General features: G+C 31.8%; 1 protein-coding gene across 6 annotated transcripts in view; it reads right to left on the reverse strand.

Moving 5' to 3' along the window:
• Window positions 1-25,183, reverse strand: part of LOC148283830 (EGFR adapter protein-like) — a 478,123-nt gene that overhangs the window by 6,175 nt on the left and 446,765 nt on the right. For all 6 annotated transcript variants that reach the window (XM_088243131.1, XM_088243132.1, XM_088243134.1 and 3 more), the window contains 4 exons: window positions 15,002-15,106; window positions 6,523-6,635; window positions 3,556-3,771; window positions 1,525-1,785 (listed from right to left, as the gene is read on the reverse strand). In XM_088243131.1, coding sequence (XP_088099257.1) covers window positions 1,525-1,785; window positions 3,556-3,771; window positions 6,523-6,635; window positions 15,002-15,106 — 695 coding nt within the window. The remainder of the gene's footprint in view (window positions 1-1,524; window positions 1,786-3,555; window positions 3,772-6,522; window positions 6,636-15,001; window positions 15,107-25,183) is intronic.

The following is a 25,183-nucleotide window of genomic DNA, read 5'->3' on the forward strand; positions in this document are numbered from 1 at the left end:
CAAATACTCTTGCCATTAGAGAGTATTATACCTTAATAATGTCGAACCATTGCTCAAGGGTTCTTGGTTTGATATAAAGTTCTAATTTAACGTCTTAAATCCTTTGTTATTTGCTATGTTACTTTGTGAATAAATAATTTGAATTTGAATTTGAATTATTGATAATGACTGCATGAGAGTCCTCTTTTTAAAGTAAAATACTTTCAAAGAATGATAAAGGTAGAAACACCCATAATATTCTATACAAAATACAACATAAATTTATGTCAATAATCATTTTGCACCGGGATGTTACTTTGCTTTAGTGAGTTTTGAAAGAATTATACCCGTATGCAGAGACAAACCTTAAGCTGAGGAAAGTACATTCTATTGTCTTCACTTTCGGGTTAATCTCTGCATTTGAAATTAGAATGTACTTTCCTCACCTTAAGTTTTGTCTCTGCATACGGGTATTAGATTGCAATATCAATTATCTGATGGACAATAATGTAATATTTGGTCACAAGTTCAATTTCCATGATGTTTTAAAAATAATTTATTTAAACCATTAACTTTGTAATCAAACATTTTACTACTTAGTGTTTAATAATACCAATTTATAATCGGAGAACTTTTATGTACTACGTACCAGAAGTGCAGCGTTCATCCATGTTTTAGGAATGAAGTTGCAGTTAGGTGTCCTCAGTGAATTTAATAAAATCAACTAAACAAATCTAGATGTCTCATTTACTCATAGTAAATTCTGTCTTGTCTTCACTGTTCAAAAGTTTGAACAATTTTATCGATAGCCCCCGTCCCTTAGAATATATTGCTGTAAATTGTCCCGTTAAATCAACAAAAGAGGTTAAAAAAAACTATAATCCCAATGGGCAAACCCAAAAAAGTTTTATTGAGAAATCATTATCCATTGTTGCTGTTCTAAATTTACTCTGACTAGATTTGACTCAAATTCCATTTTGATATTTTTAATATGAATTTTGTGATACCAAAAACAAACTTTTTGAAAAGTTCCAAATGTTTATCTATGTTATGAATCTCTTCATGATACTTCCATATTTCCTTCTCTGAAATGTATGCCATCTCTGTTACAATTTATTAACCATAGATTGAAGCATTGATTTTCAATTAGTAAAAAAATGGCACATCAAATGTGCACAGATCACAATAATATCGAGCTTGTAAAGAACTGATTGATTAAATTATTTTTAGTGATATCTCAATAATAAGTATAGTTTAATGCGCACAGAAGGGACGTAGTGTGTTGTGACGTTGTCCGGTTGAGTTTAGATAGAAATCAGTTGGTCAATATTCACAAATATATTATATTCTTATATATCTAGGAGGCAATTTTTATCAAAACTCAACCGCTCAGCATCAAAAAACATTAAGTCCGTGCTCCTTGATTATAGACCCTGAATATAGGTCTGGAAAAACCTAGAAGTTTTATGTGTAATTGGGCCTTTTGGCCTATTATGAACAAATTAAAAACTTGCAAATTACCTAATAAATGGAAGATGTACGTACCTATTTCTTTTATTATTATTTATCTTCAGTAGGTCATTTTCGAAGTTTGAAGAGGCAGTTTTATCAATGCAAGGCGATGCATTATTTAAATTTACATTGTCTATATGGATGCGTTTCATTTGAATCGATGACTTCTGCATTGACTCTTCTGTTAAAATAATATTATTTCTAGATACATCCTTTATGGCCGACTTGATATCCGGTTCCGATATTGCCTCATTCACATACCCTCCATTTAGTGATATAGCCTTGTGCAATGGACTGAAAAGATAAAAAAATAATTTGTAGTATAATAACTGGATTGTGAGTTCTTAAAATAATGAGAAACAGGAATAAGATGTTATCATCGAAGTCGAGATAGCATATTTAAACACAAAAAATGATCCAAGGGGATGAATTCATCACATAATTATGTGAGAAAAACATCGACAAGAGTTAATAATAATAATAGTTACTTCACAAAAATCAACAGATGAAAGAACTTTTAAAATGCAGGTAATTAAATAGGTTAAGGTGAACTTTATCATCACCATAACTTCCCATCCATTCACAGTGGTGCAAAGGGCACTGCATTCATTCTGTAGAACCGCCTTTAAAACAAATATTTCACTGGCTTAATAGACACTCCATTCGTAACACTAATGATAAATTATTATAAGATAAACACTTTGGTACTAGGTGTTAATGAGAGCACTCCTCTCATCTACGGTGATAAGTATCATCAGTAGCTGTGATCTTTTAATATAATAAACATATGTAACACTAATAACTGTAAGGATCCTGAAAGTTGTTTATGGCCCTGTGAAAGAAAACAACTATTGGTTGGCATCGTTGCTACAATAGGGAGCTATATGACATCTACGGAGAACTGGATGTGATCAGCTTCATCGAAGTGGGGCGCTTGAGGACCTCGAGGTGGGTGTGTATTATTAAAATGGACAACCTCAACCCCATAGTCTTCTGCATAACTCTATCTCTACCACAATGACGACAAAGAGCAAGAAGGCTCAAAATGCGATGGATGGACTGCTTTAATGCAGATGTGGCAACATTGCAAGTGGGGAACTGGAAAGGAAGGGCAGCAGACCGTCATGAGTGGAGGAGACTTCTAGATGCAGCCAAGGGCCACCCAGGACTGACAAGCTCATGATGAATACTAATAAATAATAAATTCTAAAACTTACAATATTTGGCATTTTTCTTATGTTTAAACCTTAGAGTTTACTTTAACCCTTTATTGGACACACATTTTGTGTTAATTTTCGTCATGTTCTTTTTTAAGATTGCATTTAAAAAAGCAGAATGGAAGACTGATGTACTAGTACATATTTATTACGATACTTTTGTGGCATAGGACTCATTATTAACACAACATATTTCAAAATAAACATCCCAATTCTGGTGGCATATTTATGTGCCACTTTGTTCTTGGTGCACTATAAAAGGTTAAGGCAGGCCTAGGTAAACTTTTTGAACGGAGGGCCGTATTAGGAATTTAAAATGAACAGCAGGCCGCAAGTAAAATACTATTTGTACATAATGTTATATTTTATGACAGAATTTATGATAAAAAGGAATTTCAACATAAAAAAATTAGCAATTCTCTAATGACTAACAATTCAATAAGTAGAATGAAACTAGTTTACATCTTTCAAGGTTTTTTTAATTTCAGGTGTTATGTGGTGTTATGTAGTAAGCGGGAGATAAAAGTTAGCGGAGTCAATTCATTGTTCATTATTTTTATTCCCAACAAAAGGGTATACAATCTATATAATAACACTACCACTTTATGTCACTGTGATGTATCTTTTTACCTAGTCTCAATTACTTCCCTGATTGTGATCACTCGCTATATAGATCTGTGTTTGTAAGTTGATAAATTCTAGACTGTTAATTTTTTTTTTAATAAAGTTTAAAAGGTGGGAAAATATACTTTTCTTGCTGGCCCTACAAAAATGCGAAACAGGCCGCAGTTTGCTCCAACTTGCTCTTTTCAATTTCAACATTAATATTAGTAGGTTCTTTGTTTACCTAGTTGGCGTATCTGGAACAAGCGGTGTGCTGTCTTCAGTATGGGCAGCTTGCAGCATGAGAGCTCCTGACAGGCCCAACGCCAGTCTTTTCATGAGAGGAGGTTTGTCCGCTAACCTCTTGTAGGAGTTCAGCTCCGTTGGTGAGTTGGATTCCTCTGAACTGCTTGGACTCGTTGATTCCTGCACATCTCCTTTTAAATTTGTTGATTTCAAACTAGAAATGAAAAAAATCAATCAATAAAATTTTATTTTATTATTCGTAAGTGTTTGAGATAGTTCTTAAAAGTGTTTTGAGTAGGGACTTAAGTACAGATTCTTTTATTCCCTTGTTTTCGTTAGAAGACCAGCATCGAATTAATTTCAATTGAAGAAATATGATTGTTCATAAACATGGGCAGAATAACACTGTGTGATCCCCTGGACGAGTAGACGGCTGCTCTCGGGTAAAAATCCTGAAAACGAAAATTGACTGAAGATAAGTCCAACTCGTAATGTAGTGGTAAGCGCGTTCGCCTACATGCTTGCTTGATTCCTGGCAGGGTTGACGTGAAATATTTGTTTAAAATAAGGTGTTTTTACACTGCAATATTTCACTGTCCCTGGACTGGCACTAGAAACGTAAGATTGATCACCTTTCGTGTAACAAAAACGACCCATTTGCGCTCAATTCGAATTGCAATGCAATGCTCTATGCACCCCTGGGTACGGATAGGGAAATTATGTTGTTTTTTTTTCAAACTTACTCTTAAATTTTTAAATTCGAGGTATCACATTTTCTCATTGTTTTACTAAATTAATGTTTGTGATTGGTGAGTTAATTTGTCAGTCGTGACGTCACACCTACATAGGTTTAATTATAACGTATTGAAATCTTGATTATTCTTAATATTTTATTCTCAAAATATTTTTGTTATATTTAATTCCGCCGTGCAATAAAATGTTCCTATTTAAAAAAATACAATTTTATGTACCTGTCTAACACTATCATCAAAATCCACATGATATCAAATGATATAGATGTCGCCGCAAAATCGTTGAATCAGCCACTCAATTGGGTGGCTTGGCTGTTCATTAAATACAGGGATTCAATTAAATGGCTAACGAACGCTTAACCAAAATATAGAAAGCAATATTTAACGAAAGTGCTGAACGTAGCTTAGCCTTTTTGATTTTAATACAACAATAATAATTGTTTTATTTTATAAATTTATTTGCTTATATAAAGTTATGTTAGATAAGATTAGGTTGGGTTAAGATTAATAATATTTTTTTATTTACTATTATTATCAAACTTTACCCAACCTATTCGGCGGCTTTTGGTTCGGCCGTTTTTAAAATGCTTGCTTTCATCCAACCAACACGTTGACCGTTAAGTTATATTAATTCATTAAATGAACGGCGTAGCCATTTAATAAACAACCTAGCCCCCCAATTGAGTGAATGATTTAACTATTTGGCGGCGACATAGACATAAACAATTGATCGTTTATTCTTACAAGCTTCTGTACCACTTAAAAAAAATGTTGAAAAGAAATATTAGCGTTATTTTAATTTACCCAACTATTTCGATTTCGGTGATCATTTCCCACGACTTGTAAATAACTCACTATAAGAAAATGAAAATCAAGTTGGGGTAGAGTGGGGTTCGAACCTCGGACCTCTGATCCGTGAGTCCTCAACACTGGCCACGGGACCACAACCCGATTATCCTATTGATTTATGTAACTTATTTCTTTAATCGATAAATAAAAAATAAAAAAATACAATCATACATCATTTAAACGTAGTTACGCAGAAAGCAACCAGCCATAGAAAAGTGAAACTGAGATAATTGCACCTTAGTGAAAAGAGTAATTATCAAATCTTTAAAAAGTTCTGTCCGTTATTTCCCAAATAAAAAAATGAGCTTCAAATGTTCTACGATATTTGTTGCTTTTACATTTCACGTATTATTTTATTTGATTATAAGCCTTCAAAATGGGATGTCAAGTACATGAAAGTGGCTATTTTCGATACCTTCTTTTGTTCGCGTTCAACCGAGGGAATAAAGGAGTAAACAAATAAAAAGAATTATTGACTAATTTGTTGGAAAATAATGAAAAATATTACATTATTTACTAATTTGTTGTAATTTGTCCTCTTGTTGTCATTTGGAAAAAAACGGACCCAACTTATGTGAACACCCACTCTTAAGGTAAAAGTTTTATAAATGGCGGTTTTAGAGGAACGTGTTTTTATTTAATACCGGCCTCTATAATTCTCCTTATAATTTTAAAACAAATTACTATAAAATGTATTCTCCTTATTTGTTTTCTACTTTATTCCCTCGATTGAACGCGAGCAAAAGGAGGTATCGAAAATGGTTACTATCCATTTTGAAGGCTTGTAATCAAAAAAAATAATACGTGTAATTTAAAAACAAACAACATTTTGTGGAACAGAAAATTTACTTTTGAATGACGTATCACATTTATAGTTTTACTTTGGCGCTCAATTTTGTTGGAATATTTGAGCGAAGGAAAGGAGCACGGAAATGGACCTACCTTTGACGCTATGAGGATGTTCGTTTATTTTGGGCACTGGATGATGAAAGTTCACTATGATTGTAATATTTTACGATTTATTATAATAACTTTCACAACGACGCACGACGATTCCAAGAATTTTTCACCCATTTTATGCAACTTTTATGCAATGCTATGTCAACATTTTGATTATGTTCTATTTTTGTATTTCTTCCATCTTAATGTAAGGTAGGTACTATTAGGATGGGAAAGAAAGGTACTTGGCAAGGAGTAAAATCGATAAATGCTGTTGTATACTAAACAGTGGTAAATGGCATCTAAATAAAGGTTTAAACTATCGTCTCATTGTGAAAAAACGCCACTATAAGGCACAGAACTAAAAAATACTTTTCTCACGCTATTTTTTTTAGAATATAACAATTATTTTACTAATACTTTACCTATGATTTCCAGGGAAGTTATGCGGGTAGTGATGCCTTAGGCCAGGAATAGTATTCGGGGCCCGTATTCCCATGTTGGATAGCTCCGTATTACGGTTGTTAGCTACTTCTTTCTGTAACACAATACATAAATCAGCTTTATCAAGAGCTCTCCAAATGTAAAAACTCAGCAACACTCGGACGAGTATCCACCAAGTAATTAATATTGTAAACGAGCTTTTCTCTTTCAAATACCCAATCTAATTTTACGTTTCATTTATGTTGAAAATATAATATGCTGTTTGTAAAATAATATTGACAGTTTTCTACAAAAAATATAATAATACATTTATAAATAATGTACTTAAATTTAACGGAATAACACTAACGAAAATATACACTTTGTTAATATGATGTATCATAATGAGTCATCAGTTTTATAAGTACCTAAGCTGAATTTACACTAATGGAATCATTGTAATAATCCCTAGAAACGATAAAGCAAAGGATATAAATCCACTCGCGCTAATTCTCGTAAGGGCGATTCCTTTTCTGCTAGTCATTGCGTAGATATAATTCGAAAACATAACAAGGCTTTCCGCGATAGCTGAAATGAGGCGCTGAGAGACGTAGGAGTTTAAGCGACATTTGCCGTCAATTTAATATGAAAAACGGAGTAATCAAATAAAAAAAACTGTACCGACTCGTTTTCGAATATAAAATTATAATTTTAAAATTCGTATGGAAAAAAAATGAAATTTTAAAAATAATAGGACTGCTTGCCAACCATATTTCGCACACCGCATTTGAATTAAGTATCAATGGCGGTACCGACGCACAAGAAAATATACTCATTGCACAGCAGCTCGAAAGAGCTCTTTATCATCTGGGGTACTATCATGGATTTTATCGCGGGGGTAGTAAAGAAATATATTTGGGGATTTTCATTTTTTGCGCGCGAATACATTTTGCTTAATATTTGTTTAAAAACGGAAAAAAACTAATATGGTTTGGTTGATTCAACCTTATTAAGTGTTTTGCATAATGCTTAAGGTCGCCATAATAATTTTTTTTTATGAAAACCATTATGTTTGATTTCACGTGTTCATATTTATTTGACGTTTAATCATCGGCCTGGCAATATTTGAAGCAAAGTGTAAACACATTAAAAAAAATAAAATCCCAAAACTAATCACTCTCTAGAGAAGATTCAGAATAGCACCACTGCGGTGCTATTCTGAACAACTCTCGCGGCCGTAGAAAACACTTTTATCTTGCGTTTTTACACACAAAATACGCGAGATAAAAGTGTTTTCTACGAGCGCAAGAGCGTTTAGAATATCACCCCCGGAAGTCTTGGCATTGTAGTATTATAATTATCTAAATTGTTTATATTTATATACGAGTATTAATATTTAGTTTATTACTACACCCGTTGATGGAAGAATCTGTGATTTCCGAAACTATGTATGTTATCATGTTATTCCACAATGGATATGCCTATTTAATAAATATTATGATTTGGAAGCCATTTTGGTAAAAAAGGTTCGAAAGTCGGTTAAGTCTCTCTGGATCTCAGCGCCTCAAACATCTCGAGACTTTAATGGCCGGCTTCGAATTACTTGTAAAACCGTATGACAGGCCCTAAAACCCTTCCTTGGACAGAGAAAAAAGGAAATCACTCCACGTCGGGGAAGATTGGGGGAATAATGCCAGCCGTGGAAATAAACCGAGTGGCGTTAAACTCACATTCAGCCTATCTAGAGAGGCTCACTATTGGAGACATAAAAATATACGCCATAGAAATATCCGAACGAAACCGCTGCCTCTCGCTACACGACGTTATAAACGCACAAATAGGCCAAATCAGTCGGAAAACAAGAATGCCCTGGAAATAAAACGCGAGAAAAGAGAGACTTGTATTATTTTCCTATATACTTTGATGAAGGCAGCTAAAATTATGTAAGGAATCTCATGCTTTTTTCGAAGTAAAAATAAAGCATGATTTACTCATATGAAGTATGTCGTGTTATAAGGGTGGCGATGGATACACAAAAGATTACGTGCGTACACTGCGTACGTAACGAAATATATCGTACATAATAATATGATAAAGAATTTTATCAAAATGAGAACACAAATAATTGAAATGGGATTTTTTTCGAGCCTGGGTGTTTTGTACTGTAATTTACCACGGTAATTGAGTTTCCTGGCCAGTTGTGGTGCAAAAAAATGTATAGGCAAATAAAATTTTATTATGCCTTGACGTTCGTGCACAAAATTACTGATTCTAAAATAACACAGTATTAAAAAAAAAGAATGTCAACTTGAATATAACCATAAAACCACAAAAAAATTAAAGATCAAACTACCATTTAAAAAGAAAGCGATGTCGCAAAATTCACTTTTATTCAGCTATAAAAAGAATAATACGAAATGAGTATCCACTTGGAGGAAAAGAGAGAAAAAAAACCAATATTTTTTGCATTAATGAGATAAAATAAAATTATTTATCTTATGCAATGTCCTTATTGAGGACTCCTCATGGAAAAAAAGTAAGATTAATATTTATAATAATTAGGACATTATATTACGTATTAAATCTTCTATATATATGAAAGGCAATGTTTGCAAGATATTACGAATACGTATATGGTACTTAATATTTTTAGAAGGTTTTGTGTGAATATTACGAATACATATGCAAATTTTTTTGTTAAAAAAATCATTATTACTTTATATTACTAAACTAAAATGGGTAGGTGAGTTTTATTGGGGTGAATCATTTACAAAATATTTTCACTGACAAGAAGCCTAAAATCACAAAGTTTAGGGTAAAGGTTGGGCTTGCGAATGCCCAGCTATTACCATAACGATTTAGGTTGTTTAGGATATCGTAAGTAGGTACAGTATGCGGAGCGGCCATAGATATATCCTTATCAATATGGCTTCCTTTACAAACTTTATAGCCGATTTCCTTCCAATCAGAAACTCCCAGGTAAAGAGTGGACCGGTTAGGCTTTAACTCGCCATTTTGTAACATTGAGAGGGAAATTCGGGCGGCAGGAAAACTGGCCTGCTATTTTGAACCGATAAAGGCGATTAAAGAACATGTTATCTTTCCGGAATGTAGTTAGGATAACGCTTCAGCGGCAATTTCCTGGCAAAATGGTGACTGGAAAGAGATATTTTTAGAGTTTACGAAACTAGTGTCAACACCGAATAAGATATATTTACATTTTAAAACATTTTTTAATTAGAAGAACATTACCAAGGTGGTATTATTAGTTTTTTCGTACGATGTCGGATTTTTTTCAACAACGGTTGTAAAAACATATAAAACGCGATAAATTTTTTACAATGGTTTAAAATAAGGCACCCTACGCAATGAATAACAAAAATCCCTCCTGAATATATACGTTATTCCCAATTTGTGAAAAATGTTTTCGTCAACAGGTTTCGATGAAACCATCATCAGAAAATAATCATTATCATTATAAAATTGCCATATTTACAATTAATACAAAGGCTAAATTTGATACATAATACCCATACATAAATAAATTAATAATATGTTTTGCATACAACAGGAACCTTCCGAGAGTGAGTCAAGCTTCTTAGCCATTACACTACGGAGGCCACCATTATTAACGGACCTATTTAATACAGTTTTTATCAGTATTAACAATATGCTGTATTTAAATAATTTTGTACCATATCATGTAATCGTTTTAAATTTTTATTTTTTTTACTGTTTAATAATGTGCATGCTTCCACTTTCCATTATTTTGTATCCCAACTCAACACAGGGCTTTGGTCTCGTAGAGTTAGGGATACGTTTTTTTTTGTAAAATATGTATGCTTCTCTGTGAACAAATAAATGAATAAATACTTAAGAAATATTGAAATTAAACGTAATATAAGTATTTGTATACACATGCACGGATATGACATCACTGCCATTATAGTAGAGTTAATCCATTCAATTTATTTATTTATTGTGGATAACTTATACAGCGCCATTTTCGTAATAAAATACCTCAAGGGCGCTTTACATGGTGATTCTACTGTTAAGTTAATTTAATTGAAGCTTTAAATTTGTAATTTGATTAAAATAATTTATTTTGTTGTCACGTGCTACGGATTTATTCAAATGATTTAGAGAACAAGTGGGTTTTAAGTTTTTTCCGAAACATCACTTCACTTTCACAGCCTCGCACCTCTGCTGGGAGAGCATTCCATGCCATAGGGCCTGCGACCGCAAATGCGCGCTCACCAAATTTAGTGCGCTGTTTGCGTAGAGGTATAATAACTTTTCCTCTCGCCGTAGACGTAGCTGATCTAAGCGTGAGACGCCTGTCAGCTAGTTCATCTGGAATGCATAGTTCCCTTAGATATTCCGGAGCCGAGTTGTGCAGTGACTTATACATAAGCCAACAGAGTTTGTATTCGACCCTCTGTGGAAAACGTAGCCAGTGTAGTTCCCGAAGTAGTGGAGTGATATGACTGAACTTAGAGATTCCGAAAATAAGTCTCGCTGCGGCATTCAATACAGATTGTAGGCGAGTCATTTTGTTCATTGGTAGACCTGCATAGATACCATTACAATAATCGACTCTAGACACTACAAACGCATTTATTAATTGACGGGCGGCATCAACCGGCAAATTTTTGCGTATGCATTTAATTTGTCTCAGCTGGTAGAAGCATGAACTTATCGTTCTACTAATTTGAGCGTCAAGAGATAGGTCAGAATTGAGTAAAACTCCCAGTAGTTTAACGGTGGGTAAAACGGCACTCCCTACATTGGGTAGAGCCGTATCCTGGATCAAATTCTGTCGTCTGGCTGAAGCCACCCACAGTTGTTCAGTTTTTGATGGGTTTAATGTTAGTCTGTTTTCAGCCATCCAGTTTCCTATTTTCTTGATGCATCCATCAATTAAATTGACAAGCACACTTCTCTCGCCTGGTTTGCAATAAAAATAAATCTGCGTATCATCTGCATAGCAGTGCGACCACAATCCACATTCTTTGATAATGTTCTCTATATCTTTAGTGTAAAGGAGATAGAGAAGTGGTCCGAGTACTGACCCTTGAGGCACTCCTGTAGACACCCGAAAGTTGGTTGAGCTTTTACCCTGGAACACGACTGCATATTCTCTTTTATTAAGATATGAACTGAACCACATATGTGCCTGATCACGGATACCATAAGTTTTCTCCAGACGTTCAAGCAAAATATTATGGTCTACAGTATCAAATGCAGCACTCATGTCCAGAAGAGCCATCAACACCAGATTACCAGAGTCCACCGACGTTATAATGTCAGACAGTACTCTTATCACTCCCGTCTCCGTGGAATGAAAACGTCGGTATGCCGATTGCCTTACCGAAAATAAAGAATTCCGCTCGATATAGTTAACGAGCCTGTGAGAAACTATTTTTTCTAGTATTTTTGATACGATGAGAAGATTTGAAATAGGGCGAAAACTGGAAAGATCTTCCACATCTAGTTGGGAATTTTTTAAAAGTGGAGTTACATTTGCTTTTTTTATGGCTCTCGGAACAATGCTGCGCTCCATGGATGTATTAAATAAATCTGTTAAAAATGGAGCTAATACGTTAATGCATTTTTTCAAAAGCCATGTTGGCATCGGATCTAATATACATTGTTTGTTGGGTAATGCCGCAACAATTTTTTTAACCTCATTCATAGACGTTGGTTCAAATTTACTGAATTTTTGAAGGGCATTATCTAAAATTACAGGTTTTTTCGCTGAACTACACGCCAGTCTGATTTTTTCGACTTTATTTGTAAAAAAGTCGGCAAAATCAGTGGCAGTAGCGCTTGTGTTAGATGTCTCTGCTATACAGTCACCACGAACAGATTGAAGGCTTCGCCAGAGTTGTTTTGGAGACTTTTTCTGTTCAGTGATTTTTGTACACCAGAAACTAGATTTTATTTCTTTTATAAATGTCCTATAAGAGGCTTGCATATCTAACCATATTGATCGGTCCAAAGTTGACAGTGTGTTTCTGTATTTGCGTTCTAGACGTCTTAGCTCTTTCTTTTTGAGTCGACAATTTTCGTCAAACCATGCATCAGATTTCCTTTTTCGAATAGTTTTCGTAGTAAATGGTGCATGTTTGTCTATCAGGTTAGATAGTACCTCATTGTACAACCCAACCAATTGATCGACGTCGTTTGAGCGACGGTCAATGTCCGGACCAATCAACGATGTCAGAAGTTCGGATTTAAAATGTTCTAAATTTAATTTTCTCCATGGCCTTGATGCGAGTGTTTTGTAAGTTGGTGTTGGTTTTTGGATATTAATTTTACAGTGCACTAATCTGTGGTCTGAAAGTCCGATGTCTGTTACAAAAACTGTGATTTTTTTATCACAATTCCGTCGTATTATAACATCAAGTGTACCTCCCGCATCATGTGTAGGGGTATTTACTTCTTGTGAACAATCGAAATCACTTAAAAGTGCATTAAAACGAACCGATTCTGAATCCGTCTTGCGGTCGAAACGAATGTTCAGATCTCCAGTTACGTATGTTACTTCTGTACGAGTGATGGCCCATTCAAGTAAAGATTTTATTTCCGAATAAAATTTCCGAGGTGGTGCTTTAGAACCTGGTCTATAAATTGTGATTAAGGTAAAATGGTTGCTGCCTGCGCTAACCCTACAGCCAATGCATTCAAAAGTTGTGTAGAGTGGTATTTTAATTTTTGTTAATTTAAGCTGATTTTTTGTTAGTACAATAATTCCACCATTCAAAACATATCCATCGGATAATATATGACATTACAATGAAAAAATTTAAATGCAATATTTTTATTTGATTTTTAATCCGTATTTTCTTTAATTTTAAATAAAAATTAATAAAATAATTAGTCTGAGACCCCTGAAACATTATATATACAAGCAGTCATACTTGCTACCTGATGAGTTCATGCTCATTCGGTTGTACATAAAAAGTAAGTACTACTGACTTTGCAACAATAACCGATGAACCGGAGATTCAGTCTGTTTGTATAATATACTCATATAAATGTCTATTTATTTTTATTAATGCTGAATTTGTGTACCTAATAATGTGTACCTATGTACGATTTACAAACCTAAAACGCATATCTTTTTTACTACTTTTCTTCTATACTTCACTCTTTTACTATAAATATTTTATTGTTTTTTTTTACCATACATTAATTTTACTGAGTTTAACCATAACAATTAACAATGTTTTCTTCATATTATATAACTTTGTACTTAACTTTAATTTTGTACAAATTGGCTACGGCCGTTAGTTGTAATAATAAATAAATAAAAACAATGACTCCTATTTTTTAAAACAAATCTTCACCATTTACCATTTAGTTTAAAAAGAAAAACAGCAAAACGTGAAATGTTATCACGCTTGTTTCAATATATTTTTAAAAATCAATTCCAATTGTGAAATATGTATATATAAACTAACTGTATACCATATAGGATTACAATTCTATAATGTATTGAGTAGTGTGTCGAGAACCTTCGAACAAAACTTCCATTGATTTTGTTATAATAAGCAATTACCATTTTTTCTCTGACATTACATTGAATGTGTATTTTTGATATTGTGTTTTTGTCTTTTGTATAAAGTTCTTTGCTGGGATACTTTATAACTTTTAATATTGTTTTCTTAACTAAATTTAATTTAAATGTTAAATTCTTTTATAATATTTTTTTATAAGTATTACTCTTTTTTAAACTTTTAAAGATAATTTTAAATATAGCTTTTTTTATCTTTTTCAAATTACTTTAAATATTATTATTTTTATTACTTTCATCTTGTTATTTATTTTATATTTTATTTTCGTATCGCATTATTTAAAAAAAATACTTTCCTTACTGTAATTTGTTATTTCTTTTATCGTTATTTTTAAACTTACTTTCATTTCATGTCTTGTAATTTCTTTTAGTATCGCTTTTTAACTGTTTTATATTTTTATATGTGCTTTAAAAACATTTTATGCATTTAATGGATAAATTAATATCCTTATTAAAAATAACTTTTTATTACGGTTTTTTTATAATAATAGTTTCGTTTATACAAATTTTAATTATTGTACTTTCAATATTATTTTTAAATCTGTTTTTTTTAGGTTACTCGGAATACAGATTTTTCTCGTAATTGCTTTGAGCATGTTTTTAATTATATTTTAATTACTTTTAATAGTGTTTTCTTTTCCTTAAAATATTACTATTGCCATTTAAAATAAATACTAAATATTGTTATTTTTCTGAGCATGTAATATAATTTGGAAACTTTATTGTTTTAAGTATGGTTTTTTATTATATTAAATTATAAAAATTATGGAGTATGTCTCCTATAATAATAAAAAAATACATCTACATATTTTACGATATTTTTATGTTTGTTGATAGTGAAACAAACGCCACGAATAAATCAATAAAAAATATATGATTTTAGACATTTTTCTTAAACATACCCAGGAGTGGGGGTGTGATGGAGGTGCAGTTGGGGGTGGTTGATGTAGTTGGGTTGCGAAAGCCATTCGAAACGCATTGCCTACTAACGCATTAAGCTCCTCCGCCTGAAATAAGGAAAAACATATTAAATATATCTCCACCTTAGCAGAAACAGAGACCAAAAATGTAGGTTCATATTTTCAAAAAATATTTTACCCCCTGTAAAATTACAAAAATTAATTTTAAAAGCGATATAGAAAAACAGTCTACTTTTCTCACTCTAAGGTGTTTTCATAAATCAGGAATAATATTGAAAATGTATTAAATATTCAAAGCAGATTTGGACGATTTATTAATACACTCGTATTGTCGTACTCGTGTATAAAATCAAGTTTCCGTTCATATTTTTTAGGTTTAAATACGAGTTCGTAAAACGGCTCGCAGTTGGCGTCAAGTCAATTGAAGTAGCACGTCATGCCCTCCGAGTGCGCTTCTAACAAACATTGCGTACAGGTATGGCGCGATAGAGTAATATTATGTACCATTTATCGTATTGTGTGCAACATCTTCTTTTCAGGTAATTCAAAATATATATCCACAGAATTATAGACTAAAACATTAAAGTTTGAAAGTGAAAATTCTTTATGGAAGTTCATTGTAATTTATTATAGAAATAAAAGACGAGTGATACTTTAATCTACGAATTTGGAATATCCAGTGACCGGTTTTATCGCTTTCGTTAACAATTTTTTTTCGGGTCAACTAATGAGTTGATATATGTAATATACTTTAACTTGAAATTAATTCTTAACTTGATATAATATACTTAAACTCACTAAAATAGCATTATATCAACTCATTAGTTAACCCGAAAAAAACTTATTAATGACCCTTAAGATAAAAATAATTTTATTTAATTAACTCTTATATCACTTTGAATTCTCTATCCTTACCTTTATAGTATAAATACATTCAACTCCTTAATAAAGATACCAGTCTCTAAGATGTCGCGAAAGCGATGAAACCGGTCACTGGGTATTTTAATTTTTGTGGACTTTTTATTATTCTACGTATGCATGGTTAAAATCATTGTAGAAAAATTATCTGACGTAGCACGAAAAATAAATAATATGGTTACCATCGTAATTTTTAGCTTATTTAAAAATAATAATTTAAAACAACGTGAAAAACTTTATTTTTTATAAAATACAGGGTACTAGACATAAAACCATTACTCGAAATAAAATATTTTCTACAAATTTATAAGGACCACATATAATTTTCAAAATGTTTCTGCTTCACTAAATGTACGAGTAAGAACTAAAAAAATTGGTAATATTTTTATAAAAATTTAATAAAATTGGATATATTTTTATATGAAAAACAAGTACAGGACAACAAAATAACACAGACATATTTTAATGTCAACAAAAAATCTAGTCAAGAATAAAAACTATTTAACAAAGAAGCTATAAATTGAAAATATCCATTATATATATATATATATATATATATATATATATATATATATATATATTTATATTGTATTTTAACTGGCCAAAAGCCCAATTGCAGCGGTAAATTATAGTAACATATATATAAATAACAAAACACCCAGGCTTGATAAAAATCACATTCAATTGTTGTCATCTCAGTAGGAATTGAACTCAAAACTCCCCATGAAACGTCTTAACCATGACCCAACCGTATAACTAACAAATCAAATAAAATCAATATAGCGATGGGCTAACAATTATATGCGTTGGCGCCATTATATCAAACAGCGCTTCGGGGTAAAGCTGTAATTATCCATCATTATCCTGCGAAAGGGAAATATCCTGATATCTATAATATTATTTACTGCTTGTACCGAGAGTCCACAATTACGGCTACCGACTAAAGCACTGCTCTGAACAGATCAGCTCTATCATTAATTGGTATAAATGCATTGTACCACTTTGCAATCAGTATCCAAATATCATCAGTCAATAATTATTTACTTATCACTGTACAATTTAAAGGAAAAATTATTATGTACGCCGATGACATTGGACTATTCTTTAAAAATTAAACAGACGTATTGACAAACAATGACATAAACAAATACCTAAATATGTTGACTAAATCGACAAACTTACTTACACTTGATGAAAAAAATGCAATATTATCCATTTTGAATCTAAAAAAAATGACACGAAGTAAATGCTTACATGAATGATGAACGACTAACTGACATTGAACATGTTAAATACTTAGGACTAACAACACAATTCATATCAAAAATTTAATTAGCAAAGTGGCGACATTATCGAGTCTTTTTTTTTAATCAAAAAATTTGTTACAAAAACGGAAAAAATTCTGATGTATAAAGTCTATGTAAAAACTAAAATATGTTATATGCAACTACTGTGGGTAACAGGAAATCAAAATTACTACAAAGACAGCAAAATAAAATATTAAAGTTAGTACATGACCTTGCCTATCTAACAGCAACTAAAGAACTTTTTAAACAAACTGAGCAATTAAATGTAACTGAACTCTTTAAACTAGAATCCTTAGAATTTATTCATAAATTAGCCACTGAAGTAATTGTAGACGAAAAACTAAAACTTGAAAAAAATTGTAGTAAACATGGACACAACACGATAATATCATAAAAATATCATTATCACTTATCACCTTCTAAAACGAGGCAGTTGAGACTAATAAACCAAGGACTAAAATAATACAATGCAAACAAAACTAAACAAAAGACTCACACAATTTTTACAAAAGATGTTAAAAATATTATCATTAACAGTAGAATGTGAATTTTAAAAGTAAAAATATTTTTTTGTATGTATGTGACCCGCAAGGGTTTTATTTTTATTTTTTATACGCCTCCACTCGTTTGCGAGTGATTTTGGCTCTTAAACTAGAAACAATAATAAGATATTTAAAGAATATACGCTTCAGTGAACGACAAAAAAAAACCCATACCCACGAAAAAATATAATATAATGTTAGGTAGTTAAAATCAGTATGAAAGAGTTATGTGACAATAAAATATAATTACCGTCTAAATTAAACGTAAACATAACATGAAATTTTGGGCCAAAAGTAAAGAGGGACATTCAATTATACTTATTATATAAATTTGGCAAATAATATTTAACAAATTCAAATATTTTTATTATTTGTCCTTTAGATTATTTAGTCAGAAGTAAATAAGTATCCAAATCATTCTGGGCGAGTAAAAATTTTACGTTAAGAGGGAACGTATTATATTCTTCACAAATATTTTGAAGGAATTCGCTTCTTTCGTAGAGGGGACAGTAAAAAAACAGATGATCTAATGTCTCATCGTCATTTTCACAAAGACACATTGCCGAAGTAAAGACGCCTATTTTTGATAAATGCGAGGCAACGAGACAATGTCCTATTATCATTCTTGATATTAAAAAGATGAATTTGTAAATATATTGCAGATCTTTTTCTTCTTCTTTTCTACATCACCAGACGCCTCCAGAAGATCGCTAACTAGCACTCTAGCCTCCTCCCACGCCAATCCCACGTACAGAATATACTGTCGGGAAATTATCACCAGCGGCCTTCCAGGATAGCAGAAGCCCGCAGATGTGAAAAAGAAGCAACTTGAGTAAAAGCTTTCCGGAGGCATCCGCAGCACGTGTCTAAACCCGGTCCCCCGCCGCATCTTCAAGACACTCATGATTGGAGGCTGCTACGTATGTAATGTAATATTAAATACTACCTCAAAAACTAACTACCTAGGAGTATATAACTTATTTACATAAACATATGTGTCGGTGGATATCAAAATTGGTAAAAAAACATTTTTGTGGAAACACGATTGAAAGTTTAGTTTTACATAGAATACTTATTTCAAAAATGGGAAAATCCAATATTATACCATAATAATTGCTGTCAGAAATTCGATTTTATATCAAAATTGGCAACATCCACTCAATAACACTCAATAACACTTAAATAACACAATAACATTCAAAACGATTAGTTTTATTTATTTTTTACTTCGTAAAAGTGACAACCCTGACACAGACATTCAATGACCGATTAGATCAAAACTGGTTAAATCCACGAATTAATGTTATTAAAACTAGTTAAATCCATTCCGATATATCAAAATTAGTTACATCCAAATTATATATAAGTTTTACACGGAAACTAAGTCTAATCGATCAAATCAAATAACGTAGAATACTTTTATTACCTACGTCAGACCTACATATAGTCTAAATAACAATTTAGTCGAAAAGCAATAATCAGTTTCAGAAAAGTGTTCTTTGTGAAAAAATGCTTGTCCATTTTTGATGTTAACCGACAAATGTGTAAATATTTTTATAGGCTAGAACACCTTAGTAGCGAGTTAAAAAAAATTATAAAAATACGAAGAATATAGACAGATTTGAGACAAATGAGGAAGTTCACTGATTTTTTAATATTTGTTTTATTTATCAATGGACTATCAAACTAAGCCAAAAAATGTTTATCGTTTTAAAGTATCATCACTACGATTTTTTTTGAAGTTTTGTGATCTTTTAAATCACTACGCTTGACGACACTCGTTCTCTTCGGTGAGTTGTTCTGATCGATGGGCTGGCTTCCTGGAAACCGAAACCGGAAGTCTATCACAACACTGTATCATTGCTTGATTTTTAAAAAAAATGTGAGAGATGATTACATTTTATAGTATATAGTTTGCGCGTTCACCTACCATGCATGAGGTCTGGGTTCGTTTCTTGGCAGGATCAATATAAAATATTGATTTATATCACTCATTCCCCGAAATAAAGAGTAAGAATGAAAATCTTACCTATGTAACTAATTGTTGAAAAACGCTGTTTATGTGGTCGTTTAGTATTCTGGTATAAACATAATTGTATTACTTATGCAAATAAATTGTATATTTATAATACCAAAGTTGATAATCTTAATAATTTACTGTTTGAAATATGCATACCTAGGCTATGTTGTTTTCGGAAAGCGTTGGCGTCGGGTTAAAATATCACAGCGTCATCGGAACATTTATCATTTGAATGCAAACAATTATTATTGAGCCGATAATACTGACTATTTTCTCGAGATATAAATCGCGCGATACAATTTTGATAACTTCATAAAACATGAATAAATCATCTGTGTTGTCGTTCTCGCCTACCACGTGTGTTTAAAGTAAACAAACTTCCATAAAACATGAGGTCTGAGCAACACGTTAAAGGCTGGGCATAGTAATTATAATTTGTTAGCATGAGTCGTGTATGCTATTATCATTGAAGCTATTCCACTGTTCGTTTTAGTGGTTGAAACATGGCCGAGGGGGCGCTTGTATTAACATACAAATACCACTTACGAAATTGCCGTTGGTAGGTACTATTAAAATGCATAAATTTCATTGTCTCGCGTTAATGAATTCAGACTATTAATTTGAAAGAATAATCATTTTATAAAATATACGGGATGAAATATACGAATATTTTGGATATTAATAATGATGTTTCGTGGCACTAACTTTGTGATTTTCAATTATAATTATAAACGGAGTGTGACTTTTCAAAATAAATTAGTAGGTAATCCTTCAATTTGGCATAGAAAAATAAAAACAATAAAGTAATTTGTGTGCGAAATATTACGTTATTCAAAATTATCTCCACTCTCCTACATTTGTCCGTTGATTACGGGTTTTTCTGACGAGTTTAAATACTTATTGCATCAAATTCGCAAAGTTTTATTACATATAGCAACTAGGAAAAAACATGGCGCGTTTGACAATATGCCGCACAACTATAAATCGCGCAAAAATTTCTTAGTTTATGCTCGGATGGCGTTGCAAAAGTGTCCATTTATTCACTATAGCATTACTTATGGAAAACGGACCGTATGGCGATCGCCGTGAAACAGTTATTGAATTAAAGCTGAAAACCCAAGGTAAACCTGAAAATACAATCACTGAAAGTATCTTGAAACTACATTTGTGATAGTCACTGTATCAAAAGTAGACGCTGTAGATGAATTTTTCAGAATAAATTTGGAAAATGAGACCCATGACTCGCAACTTTTTGCTTGTAATGCCATTTTGCGTGCGTTTTATTTTGACGTTTAGAATTTCACGCGGTGGTTATTTGGGGTTATTATGCCACAGTTAGTTGGGGTTGTATGCTTTTGTGTTTTTATTTATTTTGAAATGCCTCGACAGTACAAAACAAAACATCTTCGAGCACGATGGACGGCGGAAGCACTGCAGAAAGCTGTAGACGATATTAAGCAGAAAAATGCTTTATTCGCGAGATTTCTAGACGTTTCAACGTACCTGGACGCATTTTAATGCGGCACATAAATGATATTAACTTTGAGACTCTCGGTCGTTAGTGCTCTTTGGGACAAGAAAATGAGAAAAAAATAGCTTTGTATCTGCAAAAACTTTTGTGAGAAGCGGACGCCTCAATTTTTAGTCATACCATAATACCACACTAGTCGGGTAATATTGCATTTCGACTGTGTTTTTCTTACTTCATTTTTTTTTAACTACATACATTTACTTTTTAATGGTCATTTGTGCTTAAATAATAAACAAACTATTTTCTGATATTTTACTTTTGATAATATTCCTTTTTCTTCATGCGAAAAATTCTAATTCTTTTTTTTCTTGCCATACTACCCCGATTTACTAAAATATATATGTGCCTTATGTAAGTAGGTAAGGTACTTATGCCATGTATTTTTATAAAAAATAATAACATTTATCGTTATTTAGATTTATCTTTTGTTGTAAAAACAGTTACATCTTAAAATATCGAGATATAAATAATGTTAAAAAATGGATGCCAAAAAATCTTTACTTACAAGTATCAAGAGTGAAGATGACCATCTTTTAAATATTTGTATTGCTTTACTAACATATTTAGCACAATTGCCTTTTTAAAAACTTATTTTTTAAATTATTTACTAAAATAACATGTGTTTCTTTTTACTTAAAGTTATGAAATGAAAATTACACAGTAAAATTAAATAGCACGTCTTAAAATTAATTATAAAAAGCATATAAAATAATAAAACGCCAAGGTTTATATTAAAATAAAAAAATCACAAAATTAATGGTTTAAATATTAATTTCGTTCAAGGTATATTCACCGCCCATCGTCTTTGAAATAGTTCTAAAGGTTTTTGTGTAATCTATAAGAAAAGTACCCTACATGAAATATACTTGATACCTGGGAATAACTATTGCTGAGTTCGCGGAATCTAATCAATATATTTTTGATTTTCATTCTAATCGATACATAAAACAATAAAATATGCCATTCTTTTATAATTACGCTTGCGGGAGGGATAAATCGCCGAGTCAAAAATTACAAATAATTCATTACAATTCTACAAAAACTAATAGTAAATTAATTATTTCGTAAAATTATTACCCACATACACCCCTGTATATTATATAAAGTGATACTATTTTGATTAAAGTCAGCTTTTTTAGTCGATACTTCGGTATGCGGGTTTGCCAGGTACGTGTAAGATAATTTGTAGCTTCGAAAATTCCCGGCAAGAATGTGTATGCATATTTTTTTATTAATCGTAAAACTAACACCATATTCTCATCTATCATTATGCCAGATTTGGAATCTGTATTCTGTAAGAAAATAATTACTCAAATTACGTTATAACAAATGTATTCGGAATGTCCATTTCACATTCGTTCGAGCTATCAAATTAATTTTATGTTATCTAAGATCATTTCACTAAAGCTAGACCCTAATCACTTCATCGCCTAGGGAGATCGCTTTAAAATGGATAGGACTTAAGAGTCTTGAGACTGTTGAATTTACTTTAGTCTAAAAAATAATAAAAATGACGCATGATTTAAATTCAAATATGTATAATTAATTTGTAAAAATGTGTGAAAAGAAAATAAATATGTTATGCATGTAAAAAACTATTCTGCTATGTATTTTTTATTTTAGATGATTTGTCATGATTATCAATCCCTTTTCCGTACCTAATGGTACATAACTGTGTTAGTACTTCAACGAAAACCCAACAAAACTTTTAATGCATTATTTAAACTTAGCTATCGTTGTATGAAAACAATCGTTTCCTTTAATTATTTAAATATGTAAATACTGACTTCTCCTCATGAAATCTTATTTTTTAAATGTATTTTTCATAAGTTACGATCCGCCGGTTGCGAAATAATATTGTCTTGTTCCTTAATTACCACAGCACAAGCTACGGCTTGCATGCACCAATATCCCGATTGTGTCGCCTTGTAAACTCGAGACAAGATCTGGACTTTTTTGTTGTTAGTTTTTCTAGATTAAAACAATCACTAAGATCGACCAGATCATGTCTCGAGGTAGTATTATTTTTTTGTCCAAACTTTGATTTTCTTTAGTAGTATTTTATTTCTATTGTACCTGTATGCTGTATGTATTATAAGGAAATGTGTTAGCCATTGTTGAATGGACTGAATAATTCCGAAAATAAATAAATCAATAATTAGTTGTTTGTTTTAAAAAATCTATGTCATGAAATAAACAGAATATTTCCGTACTGAAATCTCAAAAAAATGCATCGAAATAAACTTTGAATAAATTAGTGTCTCTTCATTTTTTAAAATTCCCCACACAGTAGCGGGGCTTTTTAAAGACCAGACCTGGGCTTGGACGGGGAAAACTTATTTACAGGAACCCGTGATAATAGATCTACACAAGTTGCGGTGACGTCTGGTTATGTGAGGCACTGACCCACATACACAAGAAAAATTCTTCAAATACGTAGGTAATTTATTGCAAAAAAATATGAATATATATACATGTGTGGATTGGTGTTAGCTAAAACGGTAAACTACAATAAATAATTCTGTAGCGACAAAAATGTAAAACACTTTCCAAGATTTCAAAAATAGTGGACGTATAAATAAAATACTTTCCAAAAATAAAATCGGAAATGCACACAACTTTCCCAAAGTAGCTCGTTAACTAGCACGGGAATGTAAAATCCCACAATTCCACTACAAAAAAATACTACAGTAATGACTGTTTTTATTCCTGTTGAAGATTTATTGTACAATGTATTACCGATTGTAAAAGAAAATATATTCTGAGCCCCGATTACAATGAAAAGTTAACAGAGGTATCTACAATGGTCTATGAAGTAAAATGAAAATTTATTTATTATTTTTATGAAAATTTCAATAAAAAAAAATATGTATATTTATACGTCTGTACAATATTCAATCGAAGATAACTCTGTCAATTTGCAATTGTAATACAGGCCCTGATTTGTATAAATATGATTTTGTACATGGTTTACTATTACATCTGAATTAAAACCATGATAAATTCTGATGAAAGATATTATTATTTGTATTGAGTCCCAATCAAAATAATGTAATTAATTTACTTAATAAGGCATGTTTACAAAATTATTGATGTGGTACAAAATGTACGATTTTCTGTGTTTAAATAAATTAATATTATATACAAGAAACTTAAATTTTTACTATTTTGAGAGTTTTGTGGTTTCATACGAGCCAATTAATTATTTTTAGTTTTACGTGTAAGTGATTTTTAAAGCTTGTAAATAATTCAGATTAATTAACTTAATTACATTACAACTCAAAATACATTATTGAAGTATTTTTATGGTTTGCAACAACTACCTAAATTTGATTAATTGTTATCCAATACATCAATGCATTGGAAAAGTACATGCAGTATATTTTTATCATGTGCTCTATGAAGGCAAGGTGATCGATCTAATGCTGCAGGTTCCAATCAGAGGAAAGTGAAATATTGCAGGGTAAAAACACCTTTTAAACAAATATTTCATGTTGACCCTCACAGATACCGAACCCAGGACTTAAGGCATGGTAGGCGAGCACCCCATCCACTACGCTCTAAGGCGGACGTTTCTAGACTCGATTTCCTTTTTTAAGATTTTTACCTGAGAGTAGCCACCAAGTCAAAAACACTCATCCAGGAAAACGGTTCCATTTAATTTCATCTGCCTGGATATAAAAAAAATATGATTAATTCATAAAATTATTAACATTATTTTTGATGAAAGAGAATGGTCAGTAATTACACTGTTTGGATTTTCACGGCCTTTTAGATACTTCATTAAAGGGATCCAAAAGCCCACCATCGACTCGCAGCTGTTATAGAGTCCTGGGGGACTCTTTG

Source organism: Micrasema longulum, unplaced genomic scaffold (genome assembly GCF_059751315.1).
Source record: "Micrasema longulum isolate JH-2025_06_02 unplaced genomic scaffold, ASM5975131v1 h1tg000191l, whole genome shotgun sequence".
NCBI classification, from domain to species: Eukaryota; Metazoa; Arthropoda; class Insecta; order Trichoptera; family Brachycentridae; genus Micrasema; species Micrasema longulum.